General features: G+C 44.0%; 1 protein-coding gene across 1 annotated transcript; it reads left to right on the top strand.

Annotated features, from left to right (window-relative positions):
• Positions 1,756–3,400, top strand: LOC109850364. Its single transcript, XM_020420381.1, has 5 exons — positions 1,756–2,382; positions 2,479–2,538; positions 2,611–2,796; positions 2,891–2,947; positions 3,207–3,400. The coding sequence occupies exons 1-5, from the start codon at positions 2,145–2,147 to the stop codon at positions 3,398–3,400; spliced, it is 735 nt and encodes a 244-aa protein (XP_020275970.1). The 5' UTR covers positions 1,756–2,144.

Genomic DNA, 14,683 nt, shown 5'->3' with positions numbered 1-14,683 from the left:
TCACAGCCGAAATTCAAGCTCCTGCACCTTTACCGCAGCCTCACAATTGCACCAAACCCTAGGTTAGAACTGTACCAGGTATTTATAAAGCTCAACCAAGTCTTCGGGTGGGCCAGAAAGCCTCCCACGCGGTTTCCTGAATTAAGCCTCCCACTCGATTTTGATCTTTTCATGCGGAAACGAAAAACCCAGTCACAAATGCTCGTGGCCCCCACAAACCTATGAAACCGAGTTACTTTGATCTTTTAACGCTCTTTTCTTCACGTGGGTTGGCCCCACCATGTCCGTATGTCTGCGTTCAACACTCAAGAAGCGTTGGTAGTCGACTCGAAGTCCGAGCCGAGACCCAAGACAAGATCTCCTTAGTGTTAACTCGAGAGACAGTCCGAGACTAGACGGTCTGAGACTAGACCGAGACGAGACGAAAGTTTGAAGTTGAGACAAGATCAATGTCGACACGAGATGTGGTACGAGACATAACCGAGACAAGACGACAGTTCAAAGTCGAGACGAGATCAATGTCGACCAGATGAGACGATAATTCCTATGTCGACTCAAATGGCGAACTGAGACGACACCTCATGTGTCGACTCGAGAGCCGATAGAAGTCAACATCTCGAGACAATACCTGAGACGAGACCCCCTTTGTGTCGACTCAAAAGGCGTTGGTAGTCGTCTCGAAGTCCGAGCCGAGACCCGAGACAAAATCTCCTTCGTGTCAACTCGAAAGGTGTTGGTAATCGACTTGAAGTCCTAGACGATATCCCTTCGTGTTGACTCGAGAGACGGTTCGAGACGAGACCGAGACGAGACGACCGTTCGAAGTCGAGACGAGATAAATGTCGACCATATGAGACGACAATTCCTATGTCGACTCGAATGGCGAACTGAGATGGCACCTCATGTGTTGACTCGAAGTCCGATAGAAGTCAACATCTCGAGACGATACCTGAGACGAGACCCCCTCCATGCCGACTCGAAAGATGGCGATAGTTGACTCAAATTCTGAGACACTTGCCACTGTCTCGGAATATGCGACTTTGTCCGAGACACTAGCAAGTTTCTCGACTAAACACCAACCTCCGAAGCCAAGTCCCTTCGTGCTGACTCGAAAGGCGGTGTCAGTCGACGCGCCTTGAGTCGACTCGAAAGTTTCCTCTCTCGTCAGACGACTCCCAATATTGCAAGAAACTAAAGGGAAGATTCAACGATCTTTGCGACGCTTTGACAAAAGTCAATGAATCTCTTCAACTCAAAGGTCAACTAAGGAATGCCCGAGAAGCGCATCACACAAGTTTTGATGCACAAAAACGTGTCTCGGAAGCCATGAGACAATTCATAGTTTCCGAGACAGTGGTGACTGTCTCGGAAGCTATGAGACAACTTATAGTTTCCGAGACAGTGGTGACTATCTCGGAAACTAGAGTGGGCTTAGCGACGGTTTTCTCGAGTTTTGTGCAATCCACGTGGTTTAACAACTACCGGGAATCATCCAAAAACGTGGAGGAGCCATTACAAGAAAAAATCACGCTCATAACCGTAGGAATAATGACAATTAAACGAGGTGTGAGCGGTTATGAAACTGCCAGAAGCAAGCCATGCTTTCGAGACAGTTGCAACTATCTCGGAAATAGTAGTCCACCGACACGATTCCTTTTCGACTTCAACCTTTAGTTACAGTCTCTAGGGATTATAAATAACCCCCTACCACCTATATGCACGAGGAACCGAAACTTCAGAAGGGGAAGACGAGAATGAATCAAGTTCTGAGGAAGTATCTGGCCTTCCCGATTCATTCTTTGATAGAGGACTTGTAAGGCCTTCTGTCGCTCCGACCCAACCACAAGCTGCTCCAAAGAAACGTAAGGAAAGAGTCGTCATGGAACATCCTAACCGGATGACGGTAGAAGTTCTTAGTTGCGACGAAGAGGATGAAGAGGATATGGTGCCTCTCATTCGTCGGCAAATATCTCGAACTTCTACTCAAGCTCAAACTCAAGTTTCTCCCCGAGCTGAGTTACGCACCAAACATCGTCATGAAGGTTCTGGTGCACGCCCTCTGAAGAAACAGAAGAAAGCTGTTTCTAAACCGCGCGTTCATCTTCCTGCTGTAGAAGAGACATCCGGTCGTAGTGTTTCTTCTGATGAACAAGGTAGCGATTTGTTTTTATAGCTTTTACACTTTTTTGATGTTCAAACTTATTTCATGTTCAACTTCTGCAGGGAGTCGAGAGGAAGGAGAATTGCCAGCTGATGCTGCTTCTCCCGGAGGTATGGAAATTGAGGAAACAAGCTTCGTCCAACAAATGCATGATGCTCTGAAGGAAGGATCGGCTGATGTTCCACCCACTCCTGACGTTGATCCATCAGCTGCGGACACAGGTACTGATCTTTCTCCTCTCGGAAGAGAAATCCGAGAAATGAATGAGTCGGACCGTGTGCCTCCTCTAATGACCTGTGCGCTTTCTCTCCTTTTAGTCAAATTAAAAGAAGCAGGTACCAGTAGTGGAGCTCTCGAATCAGCCCCGACCAACGAAGGTAAAATTAATTGTCTTTTTGAGCAAATTCGTCTAAATTTATGTGTCATTTACGACTCAACACATTTTGTAGATGTCACAATGCACGAATCTGTTGGAGGAGAGACCACGCATACAACAGAGGTCGAGGAATTCAATGAACATCACCTCGATTTCAATCTCTCTGAAGGCGACCATGAGTATATCTCCGACTTATTATCGGGGAAAACTCCTGGTGCAGCCACGGAATCCAGTGTTGGAGTCGGTTCAACAGAAGCAGGTCCTTCTGAAAGTAAGACCTTTATTCTGTAAACTCCATATATGCATACATATATATTTTAACTTGATTAACCATATAAGTATTTGAATTATAGGACCAGTTACTGGAACTGATACTACTATCATCACCGAAACATCTGAACAACCGGAGGGTAGTGAACTCGTGCCATGGGCAGGAACTGAGGTTGATTTGCAATCATCAGTTCTTGAACCTCAACCTTCTACTCCTATGGACCCCATGATGATAGAAGTCACTGTCACTCCCCAGATTAGTCCAGTTGCAACAAAAGCGAGACCAACTGAAGAAGTTGGTACATCGGCCGATGTTGTGACTAGAATTGGTGAGTTTCATTTATCGTTTGTTTCAAGCTCGGATTATCATTATGCTCATTGTAATCCTCCTGTTTGTAGAATCTCCTCTTAAAGAGTCTCTTAGTTTGGACCCGCCGTCCTCTGAGACTTTAGTTGAAAAAGTCCCTGATGTAGCGGGTGCATCAACAGCTACCATTCCTGAACCAATCTTGACTGTTCAGGAATCCAGATTATCATCCTTGAGCGAACCAAGTCATGCTGAAGGTTCTTCCGTCGAATTTGGTATGCTTTAGTTTGTTGTCTTGTATGCATATATATATACTGTACTGACTTATTTGACTTTCTCGCAGTTCCTTCATCATTATCAACTCAAATCCAAGCGTTATTGGTTGATGACGATCCGGACAAGTCTGTTATCTGCTCTAATCTCCAAGGCTTCATCTCCTTTTTGAACTCTATGGTCGATCGCATTCTCTTCAAAAGATCGTATTTTGAGAATTATAAAAAATCTTTTGAGCGTTTTATATCAGGGTTCAGAGAGGAAGGGTATAACGACTTAGCCGATTCAGTCACCGCTTATTTGGTTGATTTGAGGCAACATATTGAACTTCTGCAAACTCTTCGCACCAAAGGCGTACCTTTTTACATCGCTTCTCATATGGAATCCAGGCTGCAAGCGTGGCGTGATTCTCAAGAATCTGCCAACTCCGAACTCCAACAGTTAAGAGCCCACAGTCATCAGCTTAGGGTGAATATTGGCAAAAGGACACAAGCCAAGGTCAACCTACGCCGAGATATAAAATCGAGTCGAGCGGAAATAGCTCGCTTAGAGGAGGAACTTGCAATGGCCAAGGATGCTCTTGATGTCTTGGAGTCTGAGTTGACGCAGGAAATTCATGTTGAGGAAGACCTGTTACAGCAACTGAACTTTCAAGATAAAATAATTGCTGAAAAGGAACAAGAGGTCGCCGCGCTTCAAAGTGTTGATGAAGAAGCTTTCAAAATTAAATTGACGGCTGAGCTTGAACAGACTTATGCGTTAGAGCTGTCAAAACTTGAAAATCAAATTAGTCAATATAAACTCTTGTAATCGGAGAACATTATATTTTTGTTTGTAGCTTTGTTTGAAAATTCTTGGTCAATATAGTGAACCTTTTTGCTCATTATATTGAATCTTTTTGCTCATTGAGGTTTTTTATTATGATTACTCATTCTTATTTAGAATAAATAACCATAATACTTATAGGATTTTTGGCAAATCCTCAGCCATCAACGGATTTGATATACCTTTACCGATTACCGTTTGAATCGGGCTAGTATGTGAATTATCTAAGTCCGTTTCACATATAACGTTGCGCTAAAAGAATTAAACTCTTTTAGACTTTGAACTACACTGTTGAATATGTAGGCTACATGTGTTAGATGTAGGCTTATCTCTAATAAGGGATAGAGATAACATCCCCCATGTGTGAACAACATGGATTTCAAAGTGTGAATAGGTTGCATTTCCTATATAGGACAACGAACCCAAAATCGGAGAGAAAAAGAATTGTATATTCCATTTCTCAATCTCTTGTTTGTTGGTAGAGATAAACCCATACTCGGAGAGGAAGAATTTTATATTCTATCTCCTGGTCTCTTGTTTGTTGGTAGAGATGAACCCAGAATCGGAGAGGAAGAATTTTATATTCTATCTCCTGGTCTCTTGTTTGTTGGTAGAGATAAACCCAGAATCGGAGAGGGAGAATTTTATATTCTATCTCCTGATGAAAAGGAAACTCACAGTGGAATCTCCACTTAGAGAAAATAGGTTGGTTTGAATAACCCTAACTGTCATAAGGTTTGATTACTCAATTCAAAAGTAAACCTTTCGTTCGCAAAAATGAATCGAAAGGAGATTTTGGTTGTGGTCCTAACTGTAGTAAGGTTTGACCAAGTGGGAATTTTGAGACGATCCTAACTGTAGGAAGGTTTGATCGCTCAATTTGTGGACCTCTCGTTCATGGAACGAATCGAGAGGGGATTTTGGCTTTGGTCCTAACTGTTTAAAGGTTTGACCAAGTGAGGAATAGGAGTAGGGTGCAAATAACAATGAGTTTGTTGATTTGCACAAACTACTCGGTGGGAAATTTTGATTTCAAACATAAGAATTTGACACGAAATAATCTGTCGACTGATACATACTGATGATCGTTGATCAATCCGACCGATGGGGGTTTCATAGCGTGAGATTACAAATCATCAAATCTCATCTTCCATGATTATATTACAAGGTTTTGCTGAGGAAAGATTAACTATCATTAAATCTCATCTCAACAAAAGTTGTAAAAGAACAGTGAATTATTCAAATGACCAGCTTCTCATTTAAAATAGTGAACTGATCTCGGGTTATCCTGAAATATCCTATATAGGATTCTCTAGGAACTTCCCGCTTTACACAGGTTATCCTGAATATATTACGGATAATATTTTTTCAGGAACTTCCCATTTATTGGCATCATCAATTTGTTGCCATCTTGGGTAACCAGGCGATATGCACCGTTCGAATAGACTGTTTCTATTACAAACGGTCCTTCCCATTTAGGTTCAAATTTGCCTTTCTTCTTAGAAGTGAGAATCATAGGTCTTCGAACGGCGAGAACTAGATCTCCTTCTTTAAAGCTTCGTCGTCGGACCTTTTTATCGAAAGCCCGAGAAATTCTAGCTTGATAAAACTCGATCTGTTGTTGAGCTTCCAAGCGTTTCTCATCCAACATCTCTAACTCCTCGAGACGTTTCTGATGACGTTCTTCCGTCGTCATTCCCGTTACGAGAGCGATACGGAGAGAAGGTATCTGCACTTCCAATGGAAGAACGGCTTCATACCCATACGTTAAAGCATACGGGGTGGCTCCGGTAGGCGTGCGGACGGTCGTACGATAAGCCCAGAGAGCGAATCTGCACTTCCAATGGAAGAACGGCTTCACACCCATACGTTAAAGCATACGGGGTGGCTCCGGTAGGCGTGCGGACGGTCGTACGATAAGCCCAGAGAGCTTCGCCGAGTTTGTCATCCCAATCTCGCTTATTGGTTTTCACCAATTTTGCCAGGATTTTGATGATAGTCTTGTTAAAAGCTTCGGCCAATCCGTTAGCTGTAGGATTATAAGCAGTCGACGAAACGTCTTTAATCCCGAATTTACCGCAGAACTTGATGAATGCGTTGCTCACGAACTGAGGACCGTTGTCGTGCACTATTCGCCTTGGCACACCGTACCGATATATGATATGGTGTTTGATAAATTTGATGACATTGGTCGTCTTTACTTCTCTAAGTGGAACTGCTTCTGCCCATTTCGAGAAATAATCGGTGATTGCCAGAATGAAACGGTCCCCTTTAACCGAAGGTGGAAAAATAGGACCTACTATATCCATTCCCCAAGTTTCAAACGGCCACGATGTCGCCGAAGGATGCAGATATTCAGGGGGTATGTGCATATAATTTGCATGCAATTGACACACTACACATTGTCCACGATGTTGCCGAAGGATGCAGATATTCAGGGGGTATGTGCATATAATTTGCATGCAATTGACACACTACACATTGTCGTGCGTAATCGACTGCGTCTTTCACCATAGTCGGCCAATAATATCCGATTCTCCTAAGTCGGTCGCAGAGTTTAGGACCGGGCTGATGTGCACCGCATATCCCATTATGTGCCTCTTTGAGTGCTTGTTCCGCTTCTTTACTGGATAGACAACGAAGTAAAAGACCATCATAAGCTCGTCGATACAACGTTTGCGATGTGGCATTGTAATAAAATCTCGGCGCTCTTCGCCGAATCGATTCCCTTTCTCTTACATCTTCAGGTAATATACCATGTAAGACGTAGTCAATAATAGGAAAACGCCAATCTCGAACTTCGGGTTCAACTCCAGTTGAGTATACCTCTTTAGCATTCGAATCGTAGATTGGAACAATAAGCTGATGAGTCCTCACTGTAATTAATTGCTCTGTTTCGGGAGGTTGAGCCAAGGATACTGACAATGCTGCCAATGCATCCGCGTATGTATTTTGGAGACGCGGAACGTACTCGATGAAAAATTCTTCAAACGAGCTTGCTATTTCGATGGCCACCTGGTGGTATGGAATCAGGTCTCGATTTCTGACTTCATACTCTCCTCGTATTTGATTAACCACCAGTTGAGAATCTCCAAAAGCTTCAAGGTATTCGACCCCCAGCTCTTTGGCGAAATTAAGTCCGATTATTAATGCATTGTATTCAGCTACGTTATTAGAGCATGGTTCAGTCAGTGAATATGCTCTAGGCAAGACGTGCTTTTCCGGGGAAACTAAAACGACCCCCACTCCTGAGGAGATTTTAGAACATCCGGGTACACTTGCCACGTTGGTTGATCGGGAAGCCCCATCGAAGTACAATTGCCACACTTGTTGATGTGAGGTGGTATTAACTTCGTGAGTTTCATCTGGCAGGTCGTCGTACAATTCGACTACATCCTTCGTAGGGTTTTCTGCCAGAAGGTCGCAAATAGCTCGTCCTTTAACAGATTTCTGCTGTTTGAAGTACAAGTCATATTGCGATAAGAGTAAAGCCCATCTGGCCAAACGCCAATTCATGGAAGCCGGTTGGGTCATGAACACTCGGACGGGATTTATGTTGGAAATGACATAAATCGTCTGTCCGACTAAATAATGTCGCATTTTCTGAATCGCGAATACCAAAGCGAGGCATTCCTTCTCAATCATCGGATAACGAGACTCAGCTCCTACCAATGTACGACTCAGATAATACACAGCTTGCTCGTGACCGTTATCGTCGTCTTGTGCAAGTAAGGCACTTAACGAATGGCTCGTCGCTTTGACATAAATCAAAAACGGCTTGCCCGATTTCGGTGCAACGAGAATAGGTGGATTCGCTAGATATTTCTTGATATCTTCGAATGCCTTCTGACATGCTTCATCCCAAATGAACGACACGCCTTTCTTTGCGAGTTTGGAAAACGGTTGACATTTTCCGGACAAGTTCGATATAAACCGACGGATATATGCTAATCGACCTTGCAATCCTCTGAGTTCTTTAAGATTTCTTGGAGGCTGCAGTTCGTTTATCGCCTTCACCTTATCAGGATCAATATGAATACCTTTTGTGGTGACGACGAACCCAAGAAATTTACCGCTCGACATTCCAAGGAAGGATTTAGTCGGGTTCATCTTTAACTGATGAGTTCTCATAAGTTCGAACATTGTCTTCAGATCGTTAATGTGGTCGTTTTTATCACGACTCTTAACGACTAGGTCATCAACGTAGCATTCGACTGTCTTCCTAAGGTGTTCTTGAAAGATCTTCGTCATCGCCCGTTGATACGTAGCACCGGCGTTCTTCAAACCGAAAGGCATAACGGTATAACAAAAGACGCCAAGAGGTGTTCTGAAAGCTGTATGCTTTTCATCATCCGGATGCATCTTGATTTGATTATACCCAGAAAATCCATCCATGAACGACATTCTTTCAAACCCGCATGTGTTGTCGATAATGACGTCCGTAATCGGTAGGGGAAAATCATCCTTGGGGCATGCTGTATTCAGATCTCTGAAGTCAATACAGATTCTGATTTTTCCGTTCTTTTTGAGGACTGGAACGATATTGGCCAACCATTCAGGATGTTGTTCCTCTCTGACAAAACCCGAGTCAATTAGCTTCTTAACTTCAGCTTCTATTGCCTCCATAATTTGCGGACGAAACCGTCTTTGTTGTTGCTTGACAGGTTTAGCATCCGATTTTATGTTAAGGGTATGCATTGCTACATTTGGGTCGAGTCCTGGCATATCTTCGTAGTTCCATGCGAAAACGTCGATATACTCTTTAACGAGGGCAATTAATTCCTCTTTTTCGTCTGGCGGGAGATCACCGCTGATAAATATAGGCTTCGGATTATTTTCGTCACCCATATTAACTTGAACCACTTTATCCTCGGTAGGAGGTTCTCTTTGCTCAAATCGATCACCGTATTGGATATTCATGTAATGCATCCATGGATCTTCCCAAACAGGTAACTGATCGTCTTCTTCTGTTGTGGAAGGGTCAACCGTCGCCATGTTCGACATTAGGGATTTGAATCTTTCACCAATGCTCACGTCAGAATCCCAATTTGAAGTATCGGATGAATGTCCACTCCTGTCTATTAATTGGTTAATAATCTGTTGGCCATAATCGTCTTCGGATGAATCATAACCCAGACCTCTATTACGACTGTAGTAATTATCTGGTTTTCCTTTTGGTACATAGGTAGAACGGGGTGGAACCCTAATACCTTGACCAAAATAAAGGCCTTCACCAAGTGAAAGGTCATAGCCTCGACTCATCATATAATCATTCGCTTGAGAACTATACCGAGAGAAGTGTCGCCCGGGTTTTTCTTCATCCGAATTACTATCTAAGAAATGATCTGGAGTGGGGGATGATTCCCCTTTTCCAAAGATTATCTCTTTTTCACCCCCTGCCTTTGCGGGTAGGATCATAGTTGTTCCAGATGAGCTTTGGAGGTGTTTCGTCGCCGTACAAGACGAACGAAGTGGCATATGTAGACTAGAGTCGTCATACAATTTCTGCATTACGTCATCTAGACAATGCGAGTACTCTAAATCATGGTTTATTATTTCATCGGCAAGCTGCCAGTTACAACTTTCGTCCGACGATTCATCACCGTCAAGATCGATTACAAGAGGTTCAATGTCATTTAGTACAAGACCTTCACTATAATCGAGCCCGGCTTCGGTATCAGCTTCTTCTCCGCTGTCCGTGCCATGGGCCGATGGTTCAGTTTCGGACTCAGCACCATAAAGAAGGGAGTCAGTAAAGTAATTTTCTAACCCCTTGAATGGTTGCTTATCCGCGACCACCGTCTTGACCTCCTCATTAGTGTCGACATATTTCAAACACTGATGGAGGGTGGAGGGAACTATAAGATTACCGTGGATCCATGGGCGACCCAACAGTAAGTTATAGGAAGTCTCCGCATCGATCACATAGCAGGTGACTTCAGACTTCAGATCTCCGAGTTGACACTTCACCCGGATTTTTCCCAACGGTCGTGACCCGCTTGTGTTGAAACCATAGATAACCGTTCCAGTGGAGGCTAACTTGCTGGCGGGAATTCCGAGGTGGTACATCAAACGAAGTGGCATGATACTAACAGCGGAACCCGGATCGACTTGGATCCGGTTAACCATGCTCGAACCGATATATCCAGTAAAATATAACGGTCTATCATGCTTTGAATTCCTGACTTGCATGTCTTCTTTTGTGAAAGCAATGCAAGGAAATTTGGTGGCTGCCAGATTGCAATGCTGCACTGACGATTCTGGCTCTTCAGGAGCTGGCTTGACCTGAGTTAAGAATACTTCAGAATCAGCCAAAGCTTCTTGTAAAGCTTCTCTGGTTTCTTTTGAGAGGCGCAGCAACTCGTACAATGTGATTCTTGCTGGGATATTAGCCAGCTGAGCCATAACGTCGAAACGATATGGTGCGTTCGAGCTTTCCGGTTTGTCTCGTCCAATCGGTCGACTAAAACGAGACTGCTTCGGAATTTGAACCTCTCTGTGTTGAGGTTCTTTTTCTTTTTGCTTAACAACTTTCTGAGGTTTTTCAGCTGCTACTGGTGGAGTTATGGCTACCCCCAGCTCCGTAAGAGTTTTGGCATTTGGATCTGAGGTTTCCGGATACCTATAATGGTACTCGTTTCCACTTCTTGTAGCAAAAACTTCCTGTTCTCCATCAGAAAGTGATAAAGCTGCTATATCCTCATCGTTCTTCTCGGGAATCGCCGAGGCTCCATAGCAGGACTTCTCCTTTCCCTTGCCTTTTGACTTCTTCTTTGATGTGGGTGTCGTCCACTGTTCATCTTCAAGCAAATCCGGATGAACCCAAAGGATTTCGCCGTTGGGGGCTGTGTGAGATACGAGCCCCTTCTGGCGCTGTCCATGAGGGTCATCGTTGATGGTTTGCATCTTGACCTTTGATACTGGCTCGGCTTGAAACCAGGACAAAGGAACCGATCCGAAGCTAATAGAGACCGCGTTTGCGCCTACCTTCTTCTCCTTTGGCTTCGGTGTCACAATACCAACATCAATCAATGTTTGAATTTTATCCTTTAAAACATAACATGTCTTAGTAGGATGGTGGACCCTTCTGTGATATGCACAATACTTTGGGTCATTGATCTTCGTTGCTTCTTCTTGGTTTGTGACCGGTGGAAGCTTGATCTTGTTGTTCTCTAACAAGTATTTGAAGATGACCGGAACTTCATCATCTTTGAAAGAGTATTCCTTTGGGAATCTGGGCTCAGAATTCTTAAACTGCTTCGAAGGCTGTTGATTCTGGTTTGGCGCCAACTGGAAGGATGATTGTTGCGGTTGTTGCGGTGGCTGTTGTGACGTCTGATGTGCGTCCACAGCGGCTACAGACCCTCTTCCTCTGCCTCGAGGGTTAAAGTTCTGCTTTTGATTTTGATTCTGATTATTAGCTGGTGGCAAACCTCGCTCCAAATTCTTTCTCTTGAGGAAGCGTTCAGCTTGTTCACCTCTTACTTTCATCTCTTTCCAAGTTTTAGAGGGAACAACCCCCACCACTTCTAATACATCCAAGGACAGATTATTATGACATGTTTGCAGAATAAATTCCTCAGTGAGTGGATCTCTGCAGTTCACCGCTTTGTCCCGGAATCGTTTGACAAAGACATCAACCGATTCCCCATCCTTCTGCTTCTCATCCAACAACGTGCCGATCGAGACTTCCGTGTCGTCGTCGAAGAAATTGGTGAGGAATAACTCTTCCATGTCTGCCCAGCTAGTGATACTCCCAGGCTTAAGGCGTCGGTACCAATCGAAGGCAGGCCCGCGAAGGGTTCCTACGAATGACCGGACCATCAGGGCTTCGTTCCCAGATATTGCGCCGAGATGCGACTTGAAATAGATCAAGTGCTGAGTTGGTGAACCCCTGCCATCAAAAGGAGTAAAGTTAATCAAATTAAATTTCTGGGGATAAGGAATCAGGTCCCACTCCCTCGGGTACGGGTATGGGATGCCCGTTTTCTTCACTTCTTGAGCCGTCATCAAAGCGTTGACTTTGCTCTCAAGATCGTGCATCTTCTTGTCCTCTTCCTCGCTTTTCTTCAAATAGATCTGTGGAGGTTGAGTGGCTGACTTGGTCGGATCGCTTCCGGAGTTGTCTTTATCTGGAGGAGGATCTTCAAATATCGTCTCATCCTCTTCATTACGCCGACTGGATTCTGCTCTTTGGCTTGATTCCGGTTGGTGTTGCTGAACCTGCAAATCCCGCATCTGCTGCATAGTCAACTCCATTTCGGTTTTGAACTCAGCTCTAATTTCTTCGCGTTGTTTAGCCAACGCTTCCTGCAGCATGTGAGCCAATTGATCTGGCGTAATTGCAAATGATTCTCTGGCTTGTCCAACACTGGATGTGGTGTCGTCAGAAGCGACAGCAGAACAAGTGTCTGATAATTCTTCGTCCGAAGATAACCCCTCGTGCATTCTCTTGTAATCTCGTCGTAGGTTGGCTCTTCTTTGTAATCGCGCCATCCTTTGAGAAAGACCCTGCTCAACTCTCCCTCCCGGAGAGAAATCAGGGTCGGGGTTAACTAACTGTTTCTTTCCTTTGTTGGTCATGTTGATAGTGACCTCAGGGAATTCATCTCGTTGGATTACAGATTTTTTCTTGTTGAAACGTCTCATTTTGGGTTTTGACGCTTCATTGGACAATCTTTGAAATACGGAGACTCTTGTTGAATTATTCTTAGAGCATCCGCATTCTGTCAGCACTGCTTTGATGAGTCTCTCGCAAGCGCAATGGGACTCATTCTCTCGGACAATCCTCTTTCTTAAATTCTTCTTCTGATAGTACAGCTCGTCATTATTGTGATTCGAGCAACCTATCCTTTGCCTCTGAACTTTGTTAACATACATAGGACGACTGGTCGTCGCCTCTGAGCGATCCAAAGTTGAATTTTTGAATCCACCCCCTTGCGGGAGTGGAGTTTTCATAGGTCCTAAACGAGAGTGAACTGGTATTCTCTCGTTCTGGACTTGTGAGGTTCTGACAGGTGGGTGTTTACGACCCCCTGCATATGAAACCACTATGGGTTTATTTGCAGCATCTGATGGTTGTTTAACTGGGGCTTTGCCTCGATCGTCAACCGAAGGACCGAGGCGATCTGCCATTGTCACTTTAAACTTAGACAAATCTGGGCTAACCCAGGGTTTCACCGACGACGCAGTAGATGGGCCCGGAACAGATGCTTGCGGCGTCTTTGGCATCCAGACTTTACGATTCTACACAACAAAACAAAAATTACAACTCTTGAGAAACAAACACGAAAATCGTCTATCAATTCTCGTTTTCGTGGGACTTTGCCTGTGCCGGGAACGCTTTGGTTCGTGGACCGCCGATTCACAGATCGTGAAGAGGGGGCTTATGATTCTAACTTCGTTATCGAAGTAGAAATTGAAACGATATCTTATCGAAGTAAGATAGTCGTTCTTCTTAAAATCAAGTCGAAGCTTAATTTCAAGGCGTTGCAAGAAAAGAACTCAAATCTCTGCTCTCTCTGCTCTGGAATGCTCTAACAAATGCTCGATCCTCGTCAGAAGTGACCCTAGGGGGGTATTTATAGCCTCTGGGGTCTGTAACTGCAAAGACTTAACAATCGAAGAAGTCAGTACGGCGAGACAGTGTTTACTGTCTCGCTGGGCGAGACAGCGTTTGCTGTCTCGACCCGCGAGACAGTAAATTTGCTGTCTCGCTCAGCGAGACAGTAAATGCTGTCTCGGAAAATGGCAGTTTCTCGCTGTAACTGTTCTCCCACGTTTCAAACTCCGTTATTTTGGCAGTTATCCACGTGATTTTCGCCCATGATGTTTCCCACGTCCCTTGGCAGTTAATGGACACGTGTAGGGCAGTTACAAATGTAGTTTTGACTATTTCAACACTGTCTCGCTGGCGAGACAGCAAAGACTGTCTCGCTGGCGAGACAGTTCATACTTGTTTTGATTTTTCCAAAACAGTATGAAATCTTTTCTTGTGAATTTTTTAGTGATCTTCTCTATGCTTGGGATATCTATTAGCATTTTTTGACGCCTACACTCTACAGCAGAACAATGTAGTAGAAAAGAATACTCATCATCTCTTCGAAATTTGCAGAAGCATACTTCATGCCAAGAACGTGCCAAGACGTTTTTGGGTGGATTGTATGAAAACTACGAGGCATATGATCAATCGACTACCACAACCAAATTAGAGTTCATGTCACCTTTTTCAGAAGCTGTGGAATATTAAATCAACAGTAAGTCATTTTAGAGTTTTTGGTTATGTGTGTTATGTCTTTATGCCTAATCACCTTTGTAGCAAGTTCGATAAGAAGGCCATGAGGTGCATTTTTGTAGGGTATGACAATAACAGAAATGGATGGAGATGTTATATTTCACAACTAGACGATGCTACATGTCGAGGAAGATAGTGTTTGACGAATCCTCCTCTCGGTGGACTCTATATAAAGTT

The sequence above is a fragment of the Asparagus officinalis genome, chromosome 7 (assembly GCF_001876935.1).
Source record: "Asparagus officinalis chromosome 7, Aspof.V1, whole genome shotgun sequence".
Taxonomy (NCBI): domain Eukaryota; kingdom Viridiplantae; phylum Streptophyta; class Magnoliopsida; order Asparagales; family Asparagaceae; genus Asparagus; species Asparagus officinalis.
This window is presented reverse-complemented; position numbering and strand designations above follow the sequence as displayed.

Excerpts from the sequence above, each read along its gene's own strand:
- LOC109850364 (XM_020420381.1), top strand. The coding sequence starts at position 2,145 with ATGAACAAGGTAGCGATTTGTTTTTATAGCTTTTACACTTTTTTGATG. Across the intron at positions 2,539-2,610 it reads ATCAGCCCCGACCAACGAAG|ATGTCACAATGCACGAATCT; the intron begins GTAAAATTAATT and ends CACATTTTGTAG. Across the intron at positions 2,797-2,890 it reads AGTCGGTTCAACAGAAGCAG|GACCAGTTACTGGAACTGAT; the intron begins GTCCTTCTGAAA and ends TTTGAATTATAG.